This window comes from Balaenoptera ricei, chromosome 1, assembly GCF_028023285.1.
Source record: "Balaenoptera ricei isolate mBalRic1 chromosome 1, mBalRic1.hap2, whole genome shotgun sequence".
In the NCBI taxonomy this organism is placed as follows: domain Eukaryota; kingdom Metazoa; phylum Chordata; class Mammalia; order Artiodactyla; family Balaenopteridae; genus Balaenoptera; species Balaenoptera ricei.
The window spans coordinates 30,607,475-30,627,011 of record NC_082639.1 but is presented as its reverse complement, the minus strand read 5'-3'; the positions used below and the strand labels follow the sequence as shown (position 1 = coordinate 30,627,011).

The 19,537-nt window shown below is 52.6% G+C and overlaps 4 protein-coding genes across 11 annotated transcripts in view; 2 read left to right on the top strand and 2 right to left on the bottom strand.

The window, feature by feature from the left end:
* The window catches only part of MTF1 (metal regulatory transcription factor 1), a 43,499-nt gene extending 37,306 nt beyond the window's left edge, over positions 1 to 6,193 (top strand). For 2 of the 3 annotated variants that reach the window (XM_059919298.1, XM_059919307.1), the window contains exon 11: positions 480 to 6,193. In XM_059919298.1, coding sequence (XP_059775281.1) covers positions 480 to 910 — 431 coding nt within the window. In that variant the 3' untranslated portion in view covers positions 911 to 6,193. The remainder of the gene's footprint in view (positions 1 to 479) is intronic. The other variant, XM_059919289.1, reaches the window with a different exon arrangement.
* A 368-nt stretch (positions 6,194 to 6,561) lies between these two features.
* C1H1orf122 (chromosome 1 C1orf122 homolog) lies at positions 6,562 to 7,430 on the bottom strand. Its single transcript, XM_059919356.1, has 3 exons — positions 7,366 to 7,430; positions 7,073 to 7,274; positions 6,562 to 6,824 (listed from the first exon to the last, which is right to left on the bottom strand). The coding sequence occupies exons 1-3, from the start codon at positions 7,398 to 7,400 to the stop codon at positions 6,729 to 6,731; spliced, it is 333 nt and encodes a 110-aa protein (XP_059775339.1). The 5' UTR covers positions 7,401 to 7,430; the 3' UTR covers positions 6,562 to 6,728.
* Positions 7,431 to 7,600: 170 nt separating this feature from the next.
* Positions 7,601 to 15,006, top strand: YRDC (yrdC N6-threonylcarbamoyltransferase domain containing). 5 transcript variants are annotated; one of them, XR_009502631.1, is made up of 6 exons: positions 7,601 to 8,017; positions 8,565 to 8,679; positions 8,802 to 8,921; positions 10,483 to 10,625; positions 13,810 to 13,940; positions 14,152 to 15,006. XR_009502631.1 is itself a non-coding variant. In XM_059919335.1 (5 exons), the coding sequence occupies exons 1-5, from the start codon at positions 7,626 to 7,628 to the stop codon at positions 13,853 to 13,855; spliced, it is 816 nt and encodes a 271-aa protein (XP_059775318.1). In that variant the 5' UTR covers positions 7,601 to 7,625; the 3' UTR covers positions 13,856 to 15,006. The 5 variants fall into 5 exon arrangements, 2 of the variants coding, with proteins under 2 accessions (XP_059775318.1, XP_059775311.1); XR_009502634.1 differs by having other exon boundaries at positions 10,409 to 10,625; positions 13,810 to 15,006; XR_009502633.1 differs by lacking the exons at positions 13,810 to 13,940; positions 14,152 to 15,006 and adding an exon at positions 10,927 to 11,812 and having other exon boundaries at positions 10,409 to 10,625.
* On the bottom strand, positions 12,600 to 18,351 carry MANEAL (mannosidase endo-alpha like). 2 transcript variants are annotated; one of them, XM_059919312.1, is made up of 4 exons: positions 17,799 to 18,351; positions 16,485 to 16,594; positions 15,298 to 15,374; positions 12,600 to 14,178 (listed from the first exon to the last, which is right to left on the bottom strand). In XM_059919312.1, the coding sequence occupies exons 1-4, from the start codon at positions 18,349 to 18,351 to the stop codon at positions 13,542 to 13,544; spliced, it is 1,377 nt and encodes a 458-aa protein (XP_059775295.1). In that variant the 3' UTR covers positions 12,600 to 13,541. The 2 variants fall into 2 exon arrangements, with proteins under 2 accessions (XP_059775295.1, XP_059775302.1); XM_059919319.1 differs by lacking the exons at positions 15,298 to 15,374; positions 17,799 to 18,351 and having other exon boundaries at positions 16,485 to 16,555.
* Between the last annotated feature and the right edge of the window lie 1,186 nt (positions 18,352 to 19,537).

Here is a 19,537-nt window from a genome sequence, read left to right as displayed (position 1 = left end):
CCCTTGGGCCATCCCTGAGGTATAAGCCTGCTGAAAACACTGCCTGGAGGCGCTGGGAGAGGAGGGCAGTGGGCTGGGTGCTCAGAGGTAAGAGTAAGTTCTCCAGAAGAGTTTAGGTAGAAAGAAGAGCCCCTGAGCCCAGAGCTATGAAGAACGTGCAGGAAAAGGGAGGCATCCACCGTGGCTGGCGTGGAGGGTGCCTGCGAGAGGGGCCGGAAATGAAGCTGGAAATACAGGGTGCATCTAGATGGTGTGTGGCTTTTCTGTCTTGGAGGGGATGGGGAGTGTCAGAGGCTTCTTACTTGAGGAGGAACGTGGTCCAGTTTAAAGCAGAACCAAGCGTGGAGCGTGGCACGGCATCTACCCTTTCCATCGTTCCCGCCTCCGTGGCGTGGCGCTGAGCTAGTCCTCCACCCTCCCGTCCCTCTTGCCCTTGCCCTGCGGCTACTTGAAGAGCAGTCTCTCTCGCCCTCTCGCAGGGAGCGCTGTACAGCAGATCGGCCTCAGCGTCCCTGTGATCATCATCAAACAAGAGGAGGCCTGTCAGTGTCAGTGTGCGTGCCGGGACTCCGCCAAGGAGCGGGCGGCCAGCAGGAGGAAGGGCTGCCCTTCCCCTCCCGCTCCAGCGCTGAGCGCCCAGCCTCCGGATGAGCCCAGCCTGAAGCTACCACCGCAGACTTTTTCCCCGCCCCCGATCCCCCTGTCGTCCTCCTCCGCCGCATCCTCTTCCTGTGAGCAAAGCAGACAAGCAGTGACTCCTTCAGACCCTCAGACAGAAACGTTACGTGCCATGGATATGTCAGAGTTTCTGTCCCTCCAGAACCTGGACACGCCGTCCAATCTGATTCCCATTGAAGCACTACTGCAGGAGGAGGAGGAGATGGGCCTGACCAGCAGCTTCTCCAAGTGAAAAGGCCCAGATGTGCTCACCTCGAGGAACAGAGGCCAAGCAGGAGGCAGAAGGTGCGATGCCTACCATCGTGGGGTCAGCAGTTTGAAGGAGGAAGAAATCTACTGTTTGAAATCCTCACCTTTCAGACATATTTTCTTTATTCATATCCCAGGAGCATCCATTTTTAAGGAACTGATCTTTGGAGAAAAAAAAAAAAACAAACGGAACAAAACAAAAAAAAAAAGCTAAGTTATAAATGAACTGTTTGGCTGCACTGTATGTCACTTTTGCTTATTGTCATGTGAACGTGGAAATTAAGGTTACTCGTATGCATAAAAATTCTAAATGAAAGGGTGTGGTTTCCGTCAATCTGATGCTGCCCATCACTTGCACTGGGGTCTTTGTAGTCTGGGCAGTAGAGTTCAGTGTGTCAGGTGTTGCTGCTCCTTCTGTGTCTTTTGAGTCTGAGGCTGAAGCTTGCTTGGAAGGCCAGACCCTCACTCCATCAGAGAGGGAAGTGGCAAAGGCGGGTCAGACAGCCGTGAGCTGGACAGGGATCAAGTGAGATGGTTTCGTTGTCTGCGCTTGGTGTTGGTGGAGCTCAGGGTGACCATGGCAGGTGTCATCCTGCAGCCCAAATGGGCAGCTAAAAGCCTGGCCCGAGGCCGCAGGGACGGTCCGCTTCCGCAGGGACCCCAGGCAAGTTGTTGACTGCTCTCTGTCCATGACGCATGTGCAGAACAGGCTCTAGTGATGTGATCACAGTCTTTGCCTTCGGGTTCTCTCTTTCTCCGTTGGTTGCCAGGGCTTGCAGATCACAGTGAATTTTTCTCGGGGAACATCCCTGCTTTGTCCTAGAGTGGACATGTGGTTTATGGCCAGTCGCTGGCTGGTGGTCTGCCTTCCTTGAAGGGTATCTTCTTCCTCAGAGCAGAAGAGCTGCATTTTGCTGATCAGGAGAAGGTGCAGCTTTACAGGAGTTCTGTTCAGGCGGCATGTCATCAGCAGGCCGGGTGTCCTGGTTCCGGGTTCCAGCCAGGCTTTTGGTTGCCCCCTCCCATCTCCGCCTCTCACCCCTCTGGATTTTGCATACAGCCTAGTACAGTGCAAAGAAGGATGTGACTTGCTCAGCTTAGTCATATGATTTCTAAACAAAAAAACAAAAAAAGAAAAAAAAAAACCACAAAGCGATGATCTTCTACTCAGGGTAAAACAAAAAAATTCCCCTTCCACCAAAAAGCCTGAAATGTTGCAATAAGTTATCTCATTTGGAATGTTTCATTAAGTTGTATTATAGGAAAAAAATTTTTTTTGATTTGTGTATAGAATTATATCCATCTCTCTGCCTTTGGCTCTGAGTCAGTCATTGCCTCTTAAAATAAAACATAAAATACAATCCACACTAAAATGGAAAGTTTCTCTTAACTGGCTATATCAATGTAGTCATGAGTGCTCCGCCCACTCACTGAGCTCAGAAACTAGGCATGGCCCAATGTCTAGACTAGGCCCCTGCCTCCCAAGGGCCCCTTCCCTGCCTTGAGCGAGGGGCAGGGTGCCACAAACAGGGCTGCCCTTCTGAGTCAACGATGTCGGGCAGAAAGCAGCCGTAACTTGCCTTCCTTTTCCAGTCCCTAAGGTGGAGAGATCTGTCACTCTCCTGTTCTCTGCGCCATTACTCAGGGCCAGCCAAGACAGTATCCAGAGTAGATCATTTACCTGGGAGCCAGAGGCCCTGCCTTAACAGGATGTTCAGGGACAGATTTGGACAAGAGGGCAGTGGTGGTAAATGTTACCGCCATGAGGAGAAATGGGCTTAACTACAAGCAGCTGGTGGTTTCTCATTGCAGGAGTCTAGTCGCGAGAATCGGGTTTTTTTTGACCCTCTGCACTCTCCTGTCCAAAAGGCTGGTGGGTTCTGGCGGCCACTGGCCTCAGCAGAAGTTGATGAGGCAGGAGGGACCTTCTATTACCACAGTGGTTCATCTTCCTGGAAAACCAGCTGCTGAGCATGGCCGTCTCTGGGCCTTGCACCCATAGGAAGCTTTGCGGTAGGACCCTGGCTGTTCTCTCCACACCTTCCGAGAGAGAGAGCAGCATGTGGGTCCCAAATGACCTCCCCACGTGCCCATCCTAGGCTCACCTGAGGTTCGGCTCCCTGGGAGCTGAGGTGGAAAGCAGGAGCCTAGGGAAGGCCGTCGGAAGTGCCATGGTTGAAATATTGCTTCCCTCCCGCCAGCCCGGGCTGTGCTTGTGTTGGGGTCCGCCCAGGTCAGTGGCTTTTCTGCTCCAAAGATCAGGGGTGATGAAGAAACTGTGTATAGACTGACAGATTTTCCTAGTTGAAGTATCTGCCTTTTGAGGGTACTAGAGATTACAAGGGGAACCATCAGATCCAATCAGCTTTTGAAAACATCAAGAATGTGCTTAAAATGCTAGTGAGTGGTTGTGAAGAGTACCTTTACTCCACACGGTAGGCAGTCTCTCCTTTCCTTCTTCTTCTAGCACTCTTCCCCGCCCCTGTCCCTTCTATCAGCCTGGCCCCTAGTGTCAAGGACCTTGGAGAAGAGAGGGTGCTGGCTAAAGTGGAGCCACAAAGAGCCTTCATGGAGAGTGGTTTTCAAACCCAGGAATAAACCTAGGGTGAGGCTAGGGAAGGTGTGCAGACTTCAGGTAAAATCACGCCTTTTTTCTTCCCATGGTAACCTTAATCATTTTCACCCTGTAGATTGAGACTTCCAGCTCCCACTAGCATCTCCAGTTATACTGCCCCTTTACAGAATGCTAGTCAGCCTGGGGAATTGTGGAGTTCACGGGCTTGGCAGGTGGCAGGAAACTTTGGCTGGCACCGCCAAACTGCCTTAGTGAATTTGGTCCTTCCCAGGCAGGTGGGTGAGGCATTGAGGGAAAGTGGCCCTGCCTTTCCTGGCAGTTTGGCCAACCTCGTGAGGGTATCACTAGTTTGATGACAGGAATTAGTGTCATTCATTAAATTCCACCCCTGCCCCTCCGCCCCTCTCAGAAGGAGATCATGGTACAAAGTCCAGGAGGGGCCTTAAGGTGTGAAGGCCTCTCTGGGTAGAAGCAAGGGACTTCTCTTCACCACCTCTGGGAGAGTCAGTAGATTGGAGAGTTTACTTTCAGGGTCAAGGCAGCGGACTGATGGGGATAATGGGTGGGTGGGTTTTCCTGAGAGACTTCGTATAATGTGCTGAATGTGTCCAAAGGGACAAGTTTGCAGAACCTCATATTGGTATATTAAAGAAATAATAAAAAAGCACTTTACGTTATTTTATCTTTAACCCAATTGCTGCAATTTCTTTCGTGTGTGTGTGTATACCCACACACACACACACATATATACTTTCCACAAAGTTTTATTTTTTGCTCAGAAAAAAAGTTAAATTGAGGTGTGAAAAGAAAAGCACTTACCTTGGTGCAATATGTGTAGCTTGATGGTGGTTGTCCCATGTGGCCCTGGCCTGGCTGCGTTTTTCCACTCCATCAGCCCTGTGCCATGAGGCTGTCCATAGGGAAACACTATTATGCATTCTCAGCAACTGCTCAATCTATGCAAGCCTTCCCTGTGTGCCCAAGGGCGCCCCCTCAGGCTCTCTGAAGAACTGCTGCGGGTCCTGTTTTCTGCTGTTGAGGCCCTTTTTCATCACTTCTTCTTGGTCCCTTGCCATCTTTTCCCCCTTCTTCACCATTACAAAGTGATGCCTGAAAGGAAGAAACTGGTTGTTCCTAGGTAGACACCTGGCACCTTCTAGACTTTTATATTTATAATCACGTCCATTGTCCTTAATCCTAAAGACTTCTCCAGAGTCACTGAAACCATTGATTTGTGGAACTGCAACAGTATTGCTAATGAGTTTACAATTTTCCTATACCACCAATCAGAAATATGTTTGGGGAAGGTTGTGGCAGTCGTGGGGGGGCGGGGGGGGGGCAACACGAGCCATTTCCATACTGCTCCCCCTACTGCCCCTGTTGGCTCTTTAAGCAAAAGCCTCCAGCCCTCATTGAATCCAGTAAACGAAGCTGTTAATAATCTGCTTTATCAACTTTCTTCCTTTCCCCTCACTCCCCTCTCCCTCCCCGCCCCCCATTTTATCTTCAATTCTCAGGCTACTAAAGAATAGAGAAGTTTTAAAATATACTTCATCCAAAGCAGAAAGATTTCCATAGATCCAATATGCAAATGGTTCTGCTGTGACATAGATCTGAAATTGACCATTCGTAAATATTGGGGCGGGGAGAGGCAACAAAACTGAATCATGCATATTTCTGATTGGTAGTCAGTTTAGCCCGTTTGCTCTGGCATATGTTGGGGGCGGGGCAAGAGAAAGGGTCCCCTGTCTCTTCTCACACCCTTTGGGGAAGCTGATGATCACTGTTTGGGCATTTCTCATTGTTACTCCTGTTCAAGAGAGGGCTTCTCAGTCTGCACTGAGAAATGCAAATTAAACTGGATCTTTATGTCAATGTGTACATAGTACAAGCTTTTTTACTGGAAGCAAAGTTTAAAACCACACACTGCCCTTTTGGTGGTGTGCCTGCTGGGCCCCAAATTGGGTGATGATGTCGTGTCACTTTCTCAGCTCAATGCAGGTTCTACTTTTTCTTACGGGGAAATTTTTCATAAAACCTTTTTTTTCCACCAAAACCCAGGGGTGTTTTCTGCAATACTCTTGTTATCCTTATACTGGTGCCAAGTCAGAGAGGCCTCTCTTGCCCTTTTCCCCGTGTCCTCAGGCCTCCCCAGGGCGCTCTTTGACTCAACAGTCTACATCCTTTGTTGTGTTTTGGAGAATGTGCGGGTGGGGGGTCAGAGTTCAAGGTAGCTGTTCTCTTTCCCCGTAAACTCCTAGTCCCTGTTTGGGGAAGGTGGCTGGAAACAGGTTTTTGCTGACTCTCTGGCTCAGATCTTCTGGCCAGGAGAAGCAAGACCCACGAGAGCCTTCTTTTTTTTGACACACACTAGTCATTGGCCAGAGGTCTTGGTTAAATCCCAAATAATTTTATTTGGATTATGTAAAAGCCTATCAAATTTATTTAAGTGTGAAACATGGGAACAACAGACTTCCACTGAGCGATATGAAAACGTTACAGGTTCAGTACTTCCAAAGGAAGAAACCTCCAAACCCAAAAAAGAATAAATATGAATTTGTATTTTTGAAGAATGTGAAATAATGGTGTTTGCTTAATTGCTCATTTTGTATAAACTTAATATTGTACTTTAAAATATCTGCTAAGAAGTGAAAATTTAACTTTTTGGAATTGAAAAAGCAATATTAAATACTAATGAAATCCTAATTAAATGCTTATTTAAATCTGGTAGTATCTGTGGCATTTCTTCCCAACCCTACCCATGGTTGACAATTTTCAACCACTTCACCCCTCCCCAGCCATCAGAGTCTTAGAGAGGGGACAGAAAGGAAAGGTCGGTCACCAGGAGAGTCTGCAGGTTTCCTTTTAATCAAGGCTCTGCTAAAAGTGTTTTGTGGGGCTAGGAGCCCCCAAAGCATGAAATGGACATGTAACACGACCTGGATCCCCCAAAGCAGGCCAAACCACTCTGGCGAGCACTGCTGGTCTGCCCAAATCTGGGTAATCAGACTGGGTATTCGTTGGCTACATTTCAGAGCTCAGCACTGCCTTCAGCCAGGATGAAGTGGGAGTGAACCCAGCTGCTAGCAGAGCTGCCACCCAGGCTGAGAGCCAAGTACCAGCCACTGCCAGTGAAGACTGGCCCCTTTACTGAAAGGGAGTTGTTCACAGTCCAGCCACCAGCCCTGGGGAGGGAGAGAAGTCAGGGCGCCCGGCTCGGGGATGGTCAGGGCTCCGTAGCTCCATCGCCAGCATCCTTTGGAAAGCCACCTCTGGCGGAGACAGCTGTCTGGGAGGGTGCTCCAGGTTTGGCTGAGACGTTCTGATTGGAACAGAAGAAAGAAAAAAAAGTGAGGCTGGGAGGAAAGGCCTTGGATTAGGCCCTGCAAGAGATGGCCACTTGGCATCTGGATAGCACTTAACTTTTCCAAAGCCTCTCGCCCAGCTGAAAGGCAGTGGGGGATAAAGCGGTGGGGACACTCTTCCACCCTCCAGGGGAAGCCAGAACTTAGCAAGTGCGGCCAGTGGGCAGTCCCCACCTCCCAGGCCCAGCCCGGGGTGGGCACTGACCCCGCCACCAGCCGGCTCCGGGCGCCGGCGGCCCAGCTGCCGCAGCATCTCCTCGCAGGCGGCGATGGTGTCCAGGAGCTGCCGCTGCCGCTGCTCCACCGCATCCAGCAGCTGCTGGGCGCGCTCATCCCGGGGCGGCTGCGGGGGTGGCCTCCCGCCGAGCCCCAGCCCCGCCTTCCCACGGTCCACGCCGGCAGCCTCCCTGCCCGGGAGAGAGCGAGACAGACGGTCAGGGCCGGCGCTTGCGCGGGGTCAGAGCCCCTTTCCCCCCACCCCAACGGGCCCCCTCTCACCCCCGTGACCAGTCTGAGCCCGGGCCCCATTCCATCTCCGCCTGCGCGGCCCGACCACCGCCCCCCTTTCGGCCGCCCCCCCTCCCCAGCGCTGCGCTAAGGCTCCGCAAAGCTGCGCCCCGCCCCGTCCCCACCGGTCTCCTTCAATCCTCCTGGGGGTCGCGGTCCCTTTAAGTTGCCCAGCGCGGTGGTGGGGCGGAGCCTCCCAGACCGGAAGATGACTGGGAGCGTCACTTCCTCCCGGAAGCAGGCCTGGGCGGATGTCTCCGGCGCGTTCGTGCACGGGGCTGAGGGCCGCGGTGGCTGCCAGCATGGGGTTGAGCGAGGGTCCGGCGGGCTCCACCCGGAGCGGGCGCCTTCTCCGTCCGCCGAGCCCCGCTCCGGCGGCGCCGGGGGCCCGGCTGTTCCGGCTCCCGGGGAGCGGGGCCGTGCGGGCCGCAAACCCGGAGCGCGCCGGCTGGACCGAGGCGCTGCGGGCCGCCGTGGCCGAGCTGCGCGCCGGCGCCGTGGTGGCCGTCCCCACCGATACGCTGTACGGCCTGGCCTGCTCGGCGAGCTGCTCGGAGGCACTGGGCGTCGTGTACCGCGTCAAGGGCCGCAGCGAGACCAAGCCGCTGGCCGTGTGCCTGGGCCGCGTGGCCGACGTCTACAGGTGAGGACGCCCCGACCCGGCCCTGTTGGGGGCGGCACCGCGGGAGGGGTTTCCGGTGACAGGCTTGGGAGACTGAGGCGCGGAGAGCGGGAGGGGCTTTTCCAGGCTCACCCGGGAATCCGGAACTGGAAACGTGTGTGGAGCGCTTAGCGTCTGCCAGGCCTTGAACGAGATGGGGGCGCAGCGATGAACGAGGCAGGCGGGGTCCCTACTCTTCTGGCGTTTTTGTGATAATGGGCGGGGGGGGGGGACGCCCACGGTTTAAGATAAAAGAGGGGGAACACGGTAGCTTAATTTAGTAGGGAGTGCCTTGAAGAAAGTAAAATACGGAGCGTGAAAGCGGTGCAGCTGTTGTAGCCTGCGGGTCCAAGGCTTGGGGCGGCCCTCTGGAGCCCTGCCTTCTGCTCAAGCTCTTGTGGGTGAAGAGGGAAGACAGGTGGATCCCATTGTGGTCCCTCGGGTCACCTTTCCTAGATCTGCCTAGAGTCTGGAATAGGACTAGCAGTGCCTTTCATTTGGTTGGATTTGTGCCCCCTCTGTTTCCCAGGTACTGCCGTGTGAGAGTACCTGAGGGGCTCCTGAATGACCTGCTGCCAGGACCAGTGACCCTGGTGATGGAACGCTCAGAGGAGCTCAACAAGGACCTGAACCCCTTCACTCCTGTGAGTCGGATTTTCTCTTGTGTCCCCAGACTCCTGCCATTCGGTTTTTGCTAGGATCCAGGCCAGAGCCATCCCCCACCCCTTCAACCTTTCTGATGATCCCCTTTCTCTTTGCCTCATAGCTTGTAGGCATCCGGATTCCTGACCACGCCTTCATGCAGGACTTGGCCCAGGTGTTTGGGGGACCTCTTGCCCTCACCAGCGCCAACCTCAGCTCCCAGGCCAGCTCTCTGAATGTTGAGGTGAGTTACTCAGTCCTCCCCCCGGAAATGTCACCAGGCCACAGTTTCCTGTGAACCAGAGGGGCTGATGGTTCACTGAAATTGCCTGGCAGGGGAGCCGCCCTTTTGGTCTGATGGTGGGAAGTCTGCCCAGGTGGCCGGGGTGGGGGAATACAAAATGATCTTGGAAAAGGTTTATTTTAAAGTTTGAGAGGCGAGGGGGAGAATTGGTGTTGTTTTCCTACTGTCTTTTTAACAATAAGAGACATCATAAGTACGTTTTTTTCTCATTCTGTTGGGGTAGCAGTCGTTGAGGAATACAGTTGGGTGATAAGTCTTCACAACTTGCTGTAAAGAAAGTTAAGACTCTGAAAAGTTAAATCACTTATCCCAGGGACTCCTGGTCCTGTTCTCTTACCTCTGCCACAAGCCAGGTCAAAGAAAGGATCACCCACGGGAATTCCCTGGCCATCCAGTGGTTAGGATTCCGTGCTTTCATTGCCGAGGGCCCAGGTTCAATAGTCGGGGAACTAAGATCCTGCAAGCCGCACAGTGTGGCCAAAAAAAAGAAAGAAAGGATCGTCCTAATCCTGTCTTGGCTGAGAAGCTTAGAATGAATGAGGACACAAAGAAATTTGACTGAGCACACTTCTCCTTACTGGTTTTAATTGCAGAACATAGCAAAGTGATTTTACTTTCATAGTAAAGTGATTCCATATCCAGATCTAGAGAGTGGGTTCAGGGGCTTTGGAAAGTGAGAGCCCAGCACCCCTTCTTACTCTCAGGCTTTACTTGATCCTGGTGGCTGTATCCTAGGCATTGGGGATGGGGATTCTTACCTTTTCGGCAAACAGTTTATCTGTCCAGCACAGTAACTGGTATTTATGATCCCCCGTCCCAAATTCCCAGGCCTAACTGCCACTGCAGTGCCTTCATGCGGGGCGAGGGTGGAGAGTGGTGCTCTGGCTCAGTTAACAGTTCAGTCCGCAGTTGTGAAGCGGAACTCCTTTCCATAGCCCAAGGATTGAGCGCCAGTGGCGTGCAGTTGCAGAGTCCCCCCTGTTTCTCCTACCCTGATCCAGGGTTCTGCTGAGATTCAGGGTGAGAGTGGTAGAGCTGGAAGGACCCTTCCTTAGTGACCATCTAGTCCAGCCCTTTTATTTACAGCCCTGGGGAAAGTAACTTGCATTGTCACACACAGTTTTGGTGGAAAGTCGAGGCTAGAGCCCATGTCTTTGAACTCCCACCGAGGGTTCCAGTCACTGTACTTCTCCCTCCTGAACCGAAGCAACGTGTGGCATTTCCTCTGGGCACGGCAAGATTTTCTTTAAGCTCTAATAGGTGTTACGTGGGGTGCTAACCTGGGGCGGGCACCAAACCTCGTAGGATGTGGTGTCCTAGGTGCAAATGCAGTGTCCTTGCCACAGCTGACCCTAACTAAATGAGGTTCCTTCCCCTGCTTAGAGGAAGATGTCTGCTGTTTTAGAGCTGTGTGATTTCTGTCTTAGGTGCCCTGTGTGCGGTATGACATCATTGCAGATGCCAGAGGTGGTGTCCATGCTCTTCCTCTCCCTCTTCTCAGGAATTTCAGGACCTCTGGCCTCGCTTGTCCTTGGTCATTGATGGGGGACCAATTGGGGACGGCCAGAGCCCTGAGTGTCGACTAGGCTCAACTGTGGTTGACTTGTCTGTGCCTGGAGAGTTTGGCATCATTCGTCCGGGTTGGTGAGTCTCTTTGCTGTGGCACAGGGATAGCATTTGAGGCAGGTTGGGAGATGCAAAAAAAAAAAGGTTGTCACTCCCATCTTGCCCTGAGGGGAGCGGGCAGGTTTGGAGATGTGGTGGGTGGAGTGGAACTAAATTTGCTAGTGTTTGCTGGCTTTTTCAGGATTCAAAAGGATTCATCAAGGGTTTGATGAATAGAGCATAGTATGATCGAAGAGTTTAGAAGTCCCTGATCTCCAGAATCTGGTGGGCTTGGGGCGTTGAGAAGTCAAACCCTAACTGTCCTCCATTTCCTCCCCAGTGCCCTAGAAAGTACTTCGGCCATCCTCCAGAAGTATGGGCTGCTCCCCTTACGTGGGTCCTGCTTGTGAAACTCCGGAGGAGGGAGGGCCCAAGGACTGGTGCTGGACACTATGTGTCCGACTGCTGGTGGCTGGCAAGGCCTCATTGGCAGAGGCCGCTGGGGCTACAGTGTTACTGGTCTGACCTTTTAAGGCAAAGTTTCTTTCTGAACACTAAAGACCAGGCCTCAGAAGCTGCTGGTTAAGCCTCACACCTGGTTGGGGAGGTTGTATTTATTTATAATTTCATATATGAGCCAAAAGCTGAATAGAGGTTTTAAGAGCATTCCAAGGATGGCCTCGTTCTGATAAGTTTTTTCGTTTTTTGATCTTTGAAAAATAAATAACAGATTTGGAATCTAGTAAGAGCTTCTTCTCTGGTGGGTAGTGGCACTTAAGGTCCAAATCAGCTAACACATTGGTTGGTGCTTTTCAAAAGTCTCAAGTGACCAGATGCATGAGTTTTGTGCTTCTGAAGCTGGAACCAGTTTAGGATAAAAATAATAACTGTAGAGCCATTGACTGCTTCCTCTGAACCAGGGGGCTGGTTCTTTGCTGTAATTGCCTGGCGGAGAGTCATCATTTTGGTCTAATGGTGGGAAGTAAGCTCAGCTGGCACAGGGGTGGGAGGGGGTCCAAATTAAGGAATATTGGAAAATAAATCTCTACTGTCCTGTTCAGCCACTTTTTTCTTATTTATTCATAATATAAATTATAATGAATTATACCTACAACACCTTTGTTTAAATCCAGTGTCTACTCAGCAGCCTTTACCTTTATTCATATGTATACAAGTGTTAAAAACATACTTAACTGTTGGGCATTTGAACTTTGTTTTTTCTTCAATAGAAAAAAATGCTGTTAAACACCTTTGTAAATGCTTTATTTTTCTTCTTTTGAATTATTTCCTTGGGGTAAGATTACTGGGTCCAAGTGTATGGACATTTTTTTGGCTCTTGATAGAGGTTAGCCTTCAAAAGAACTGAATCAAGTTGCATTGCCATCAGCAGTGTGTGAGAATTACTGCCCCTGCCCCCCGGGTCTGGCCATACTTCTAGTGTTTTTAAAAATTTGCATATGTGAACTGAAGCCTCAGTGTCACTCCCTTGTAAATTATTCCAGGTCACCATCTAGCCCTTTTCACCTGTCCCTGCCTGCCTTGGTTTCCCCAACTGAGTCACAGCAAGGGGACCAGGCCTGCTCCATCCATTGGTGGGTTTTAGTACCTGTTACCTAACTAGAGCTGAGAGTCCTTGTGGTTACCAGTAGGGCTCACTTCCTCCCCTCTCCCCTCACACCCCCGTTCTCAGAACTAGGATTCAGTCTTGAGCCCATAAACTTCTCAATACCGTCGTTTCCAATGCACATATTTTCAAGTAGATCCTAAGAATTTTGCCAAGAGGGTGTCCCAGGGCCTGCTTTGAGAGTCCCTGCAATTAGCATATTAGTTTATTTGTAAATAATCACTGGTTTGTTAAATATTCCCTCTAGAAATCTTGTTGAAACTAATTTCTTAAGCAAACGACTCTTCGTTGTGCTAACACTGTAGCCAGCCCATCCCATATGTCAATTTGTCACGGAATCAGAGGAGTCAAGAGTTTGTGGTCCTGAAGGGATCAAAAGGAAAGCTGACTTGAGAATAGGAACAACATGTCATTTTTAATACAAATCACAGTAGCACTGAAAACGGCTCTAGTGAGTGGGCCTCATTCAATTCAGGCAGCTAAAGGGAGGGGGGTGTCCTGGTCCTCCCCCTGGAGCTAAATGTTCATCTAGGAAAACGGAGGCTCTGGAACGCAGAGGTATTTTCTTCGAGGAAAAAGAACTGAACTCCCAGCACTGGGCAAAAACAGCAAAAAGGAAAAACTTATAGCTGTGCTTAGGCACTAGCTACAAGGCCACACCAAATGAGGAAAGCTGGCTCCTGTAAGCTTAGGAAGACAGGAGCCATTCCTGGTCAAGTTTTCCCCCAGCACCTGGCACGCGGTAAGGTGCTCACTGAGTATGTGTTGAATGAATGTGTGAATGCTCAGAATTATTTCCTGATAATTGGGTTCGGGAATCTACTGGGAAGAGCTTAAACTGAGAATTTTCCCTTTTAGAAAGTCTTAAATGTGGTTCCCTAACTTGGGGAAGACAGATGATGTGGGAAGGAGGCCTGGAGAGGACGCCGGTTGGCAGAGAGCAGGGTGCATGCTAGCCCGGAGCCCTGACACCCTTCTAAGACCAGTGACTTGGCGACTCCAGAACACCAACCAGCCGAGTTCCAAGCTAGAAGGGATTGTTTTAAAGTGTTCTGAGGATGTGGAGCTGCCTTGGGCTAAGCCCAGCCACCTGCCAGCCCCTGGGGTTCCCTCTCTGGAACACCGCCTAGTTTCCTGTCCCTGCAGGACACCCTGGCACCCACCTGCCTCAGAAACTAGCTCTGTTCTCCACGGGCCCTGACTTGATGGGCCCAGAAGCACCCAGGCGCTGACTTGGGAGCGAGTGCCCACAACCTCAGCCGAGCCCCATGTGGTGACATCTTCCAGTGAGGCTGGGACGTCAGCACCTCCCGCCCCTGCCTGCAGGCCCCTCACATCAGCCACTGCTCCTTCTCTTTGATGAAGTGCTCCGCCCAGCGGCGCGTCAGCTCTAGGTACAGGCTGGGCTGATGAGGCAGGTAGTCCAAATACAGCCGAGTCGGCGTCTTCTTCGGAATGGCCTTCTCAATCTGGGTGCCCTCGTGCCACTCATTGAAAGAGGTGATGGAGACGATCTCGGGCCTCACGGTCAGGGCTGCCTGCAGGGCCGTCTCATAGTACTTGCCGTTGACCCTGTTCCGCGTATTGTGGTTGTTCCAGGGCCGGATGCTGGTGTCAATGTAGCCAGGCCCCACGCTGGGAATGAACATGAGGTTGTTGGCATCGCAAAAGTTCTTCACAGCCTTCCAGTTCTGATGGGAGGAGCCGAAGGAGAAACCATTGGAGGCAAAGTAGGTGTACATGCCATCAAATCCGGCGGCCAGGATGTCGTGGGTGTGGCCCTCCTCCACCAGCAGCGCTATGAAGACCCCATCGTAGGGGGTGTTGCGGATTGAGTGGGGCCCGTTCGGTGTCAGGAGGTGGGCCCAGGCCTCAGGGGATGTCAGGTAGGAGTCATAGATATAAAAGAGTGGGAGGCTCTTACCCATGCTGTTCTTATAGCGGTAAAATGCACCATGGGAGCCATACCTGAGGAGCAGGAGGAAGAAAAGGCTGAGCCAGCAGCCTAAGAGAAAAGAAGCCAGCACAGCCGGAGGGCTGGCCATGAATGAGATCTTTCCTGATGTCCAAGCACGATTTTGAATCCAGTTGGACTCCACAGTTGGACTCATCATGCCTCTAAGCAAGAACCCAGTTCCCTCCCACCCTCCCCCGAGCCTTGTCATTCCTCTATTTAAGCCTCACTTCCCTGCCCCAGGCCAAGCCACCACCATCTTCTATCTGGACTGTACCGACAGCCACCTAACTGGTCTCCAGGCTGCCACTTCCACCTCCCTATAACCCAGTCTCTTTTTAAAGTGTAAATCAGATCTGACTGCTCCTTACCGAGACCAGCAAGGCCCCACCTACTTGATCTGGCCCTGCCCACTGCCATTCCTGCTATTACCCCATCTATCGCTTCACGCTTCACTCCGGCTACACCGGCTGCTGTCAAGCTTGTCCCATCAGACAGCCTTTGGATCTGGCAGCCCTCTGCCTGGAGTTTTCTGCCTGCCCCAGATCTCTGCAGAGCTGACTCTTCCTTTAGGTGCAGGCTTACATGTCATCTCAGAGAGGCTCACTGGACCACCCATTCTAAAGTTGTTTCTTGGGCATACTCTTAACACCCTGCTTTATTCTGTTATTACTTCTTCATAGTATGGATCGCTATTTGATTTGTCATCTATAACCACTATCTGCTCACTGCACGCCCACCCTAGGATGTAAACTTTGCAAGCCCTACCCACTGCTGTACAACTGGGACTTAGGACAGTGCCTGGACACCTGAAGGCACTCAATAAATATTTTGTGAATGAATGAATGAATGATATATGCAAGCCATTTGCAAGCCACTTTCCACATATAGTAGCTCACGTAACTCTCACAAGATTCAAAGGTTAAGAGGCCTGCCTCTGATCACAGAATGGAGGCCGCAGAACCAGAATTCAAACCCAGGTTGCTGTCTCCAAGCCCAGTACTCTTTTACTCTTTTTAGATGCTGGGGACACGGGCATTCTGCCCTTTTGTCTCTTGACCTGCGCCTCCAAACCTTCTAGCCCTACCCCCATTTTGATCCCCACCAAAATCCAGGTCCCAGAGCAGCCTTACGTGTCAATGATGTACTTGATATTGTCATGCAGAGTGATGTCGTCTCGGCCCTTGTAGGGTTGGATGTGGAAGGCCACCTGCCACAAACAGAGGAGATATTGGTCAGGTGAGTATCTGTCCAGGGGCCACAACCTATAAGGCTCGTGCTTCAACTATGGCCTGGAGAAGAGGCTGAGTTCAGGAGAGACCTGGCAGTTGTGGGCACAGTGTAAATAAAACCAACCACTGCCCTCAGGGCCCAAAACACAGGGTTGAGTTTTCCCACCTCCCACAGCAGGGCCTCTGGGAATCATTCTGATGGGCTGTTGCAGGCTGGCCAATAGGTTTCAACTTATGTGCCAGCTCCCAGTGATCGGCACTAGCTGCCTGAAACTATGGGAAGAAGTGTCCATAGGAAAACGTGCCATGATCTATTTAATGTGCCAGTGATGGGCTCAGGAACAGGAGTGGGGCTCCTCTTCGTCGTTTTTCTTCTTTTGCCACACCCAGGTAAGGGCAATGACTTACTTGATTGGTACACGTGGGGAAAATAACTGGCCAGCTCCATCATTCCTCTTGAAAGAGAGCCTGCCTGATGAGAGCACGTGTTGTGCTTTACTCCTTGAGGCCCAGCTCTGCCTCCCACTAGGGAGTTGAGGCTGGAGTTTAGTTTGTGGGCCCATTTGGCCCTTGCCTGCCCTCTCTCCAGGATCAGGGTCTCCAACCTAACCTCTATCACCGTGATATTAATTTAGTCTCCCATTTATCCTATATTTATTTTTCCCAAAATATTTTTTCAGAACTCAAAAAATAAGAGTGACATAGGCACCTAGAGAAATGGTACAGATGAACCGGTTTGCAGGGTAGAAATAGAGACACAGATGTAGAGAACAAACGTATGGACACCAAGGGGGGATAGTGGCGGGGGTGGTGGTGGTGGGATGAATTGGGAGATTGGGATTGACATATATACACTAATATGTATAAAATAGATAACTAAGAAGAACCTGCTCTATAAAAAATAAAATTCAAAAAAAAAGAGTGACATAGGCACTATTTATTAGACCCCTACCCCCAACACCACACTTGCTACATATTTGCATACCTGGGCTAACGCCAGGAACTTTGGTAGAGGCACTATCCCTGTGGGCGGAGGAGGGGACATCTCCAGAATCGGCCCGAGAGCATTTGACATCTTGGAGACTCACCTGGATGTTGTACTGATGGGCAGTGTCCAGAATGGTGGGCACCAGGTCATCTGAGGGTTCCCCATTATCATCAGCCATGCCAGGTGGGTACCAGGACAGGACCAGGACGCCTGAGACACAACACAGAGGCTACTTCAGAGACACACAGTACCCCACAACAGAGATTTCCTTCCTCACAAACCATCTCCAACTGCAGAATGGTTTCTGAATGAAACCTTGTGGGAGACTCCTGCCAGGTTCTCTTCTTGCAGATCAGATCCCTGAGCTGTGAGTCCTGGAGCTGTCCACGCCCGCGGTGCTGAAGCTCAGTGACTGCAGGAACCCTAACGTGCCAGGCCAGGAAGGAGCCGGAGAGCCTCAGCAGCCTCTGGCCTGCATTAGCAAGTAGTTAAACAAAGGGAAATGGGTGGACAATGACACACCCACCCGGAAGGCACAGTCCTGTCTCTGGAGGAGAGGAGCACCTCTGAGGTCCCTCGGGGAGAGGAGCCCTGAGCAGAGGTCATTTTACCCTTCCCATGGGAAATAACATTTGACTCAACTGTCTGCCCCTCTAGATGGTAGAATCTTGAGGGATGGCCTCTGTGCTATTTATCTGTGAATACTTCCCACCACTGTCTCTGGCATTCGATTTTCCCCCCACTCATTAACCATTTCCAGAGAAATTGAAATGTACTGTAAAATCCAGCAGAATTCAGTGACAAAATCTGAAATAAGTCAGCCTCCCCACCCCAGCCTGCCGACAGAGGGGCTTCTTTTCAAGCAGAGTACTTGAAAAGCTCCCAGGCCCCTTACTGCAAATAGAGCAGGGTCCATCATACAACGCAGGCAAACTTTCCTTTCTGCAGCCAGCAAACTCAGGAAAGGCTGCTGCCCTACCCTGTGCCTAGTGTGAAAGCAGAGGCCATCCCAGGCACTACTGCTCTGAACCCCAGACTCCTGCGGGGCCAGGGTACCCAGGCCTCACTTACCCAAACCGAGAAGCCCAATGACTGCCCTCCTCTCCTCGCTGTCCCTACCTGGGACAGCCCTGGTGCAAACGCCTTCCACTGGCCCTCCCAGCAGCTCTGCTCTAGGAAAGGGCCCTGGAATGGTAAGGGGTCAGAAGGCAGAGGTGGAGGAGTCTGAAAACTAGAAGATGGGGGCGGGGTCTCCTGTTGAGCACGGGATGAGAGTTCTCGAAGAGAAGAGGTAGAAGCCAGGCTGACGAGTGAGTGGGACCAAAGGCCCCATGATAGGAGCAGTGGAAGTTGGGGTGTGGGAACGAAGAAAGGCGAGGTTGGGGGCCCAGCGACGGGGGAGGGGGGAGCTCACCGATGGCGGCTTCCTTCAGCTGGGTCATGTGCTCCCGCAGCACGTCGGGGTCCCGGGAGCTGTAGGGCCCCAGCTCCGGGTAGAAGCTGGAGCCCAAGTCTTCGGGGGGGCTGTGGCGGCCGCGGGGGTAGCTGGCCGAGATCTTGGGGTCCCAGTGCGGCACCATGACGTGGTCCCAGTGAATGTAGTGGCCTTCGCGCCGCGGGCTCCCGTACCACGAGTAGTAGAAGGCGTGCAGGTCCGAGTAGACGCGCAGACTCTGCCCGGGGGCGGGCTCGGCCTCCGCTGGGGCCGGCCCCAGGGAGCTGCCCGGGCCCGCGGTGCGGGGTGGAGGCGGAGGCGGCGGCGGCGGCGCGGCGGGGGCGGCCGGGGCCCGGGCGGCCGGCGCGGGGCCACCCTCGGGGCGTCGCTCAAAGGGCGCCAGCTCCAGGCCGGGGCCCAGCGCCGGGAGTCCGTCCGGAGCCTTGAGCGTGCGCAGGCCCATGAGAGTGCCGAAGGCGAAGAGCAGCACCAAGAACAGCGCGATGCAGGCGCGGCGCCGCCGCCGGGCCATGGCGGCCCCCGCGCTCTCCGCGTCCCGCCCGGCTACCTCCCGGCGCGCCGCGCCATGGCTGCCCGCCCGGCTCCCGCGCGTCGCGCAACCCGCGCGCGTCCCAGGGAGACGGCGACTCCGAGCGCCGAGCGCGGCGTGGGCGGCTCCCGGCCTCTCCCCCGCAGTGCGGGCGGGCCCGGCACACAGAGAATGCAGGCGGCGCAGACCAAGTGGTCGCGAGCCGCGGGGGGAGTGGACGGGGAGAGCTACGAGATCCCGGGCCAAAGGAGCAGGGGCCAAAGTCAAGGCGCGTGGCTCGCGGAGGATCTGTCGCCTTCCAGCCTGGGGCAGCGGTGAAGGAGCCCGCTGGGGGAAAGGGAATGCCCTCCTCCAGCAACCCAGGAGAAGAAGGTCCGGGCGGTGGCGCTGGAGGGCGTGGGAGCATAGGGCAGGGTGGGGAAGAAAGCAGTGTCTGTGGTTGTCCCTCTCTCCAACGACCTCCTTCCCCGCTAGGAGTCAGACACTACAGACACTGGCTAGAGTGGGAGGACGAGGGAGACCGTGACTTGCGCAAGGTCACAGGGACTGGGCCTAAGTCCAAGGATCAGGACTGCCTCCTCGCCAGAGCTCTTGTCACTGTTCAGCCTGCCCGCTCTCGGGCCGGTTGTCCCAAGCTCTCTGTCCTTGGACAACCTCCTATAGTCAGTGAGGACTAAATAAGATGGCTACCATGAAGCACTTTTTAAAGGGCCTAACAAAATTAGCACTCAACGCTTGCTCGAAGTTCCTTCTGGACGCTGAGCTCCAGAGAGCAGGCGCTGGGTTACCTTTACCTTTTTAGATTCCAAGGGCTTGGAAAACAGTATGTGACACTCAGTGCCCAGGGTTGCTTGTGGAGTGAATAACAGACTCTGATGTGATATTCTATAGACAATGTTAAGTTTTTCACTCAACACTGATTTAAGTTCCTACTCTGCGTTACTCATTATTTGACTCATTAAGAAAAAGTTTTGTTTATCGTCTGCCTCCTTCTCTGGTCCATGAAGACAACAATTCTGTTTCATCAGCCACTATATCTGCAGTGTCTAAAACAGGGCTTGGCACACTGGTAGGCGCCAGATTCTCATTTCTTAAGTAAATGAATTGTCGGAAACCCAGGAAGAGGAGGAGCAAGGTTGGGAAATGTGGGTAGGTTTGGAGCCCAGGA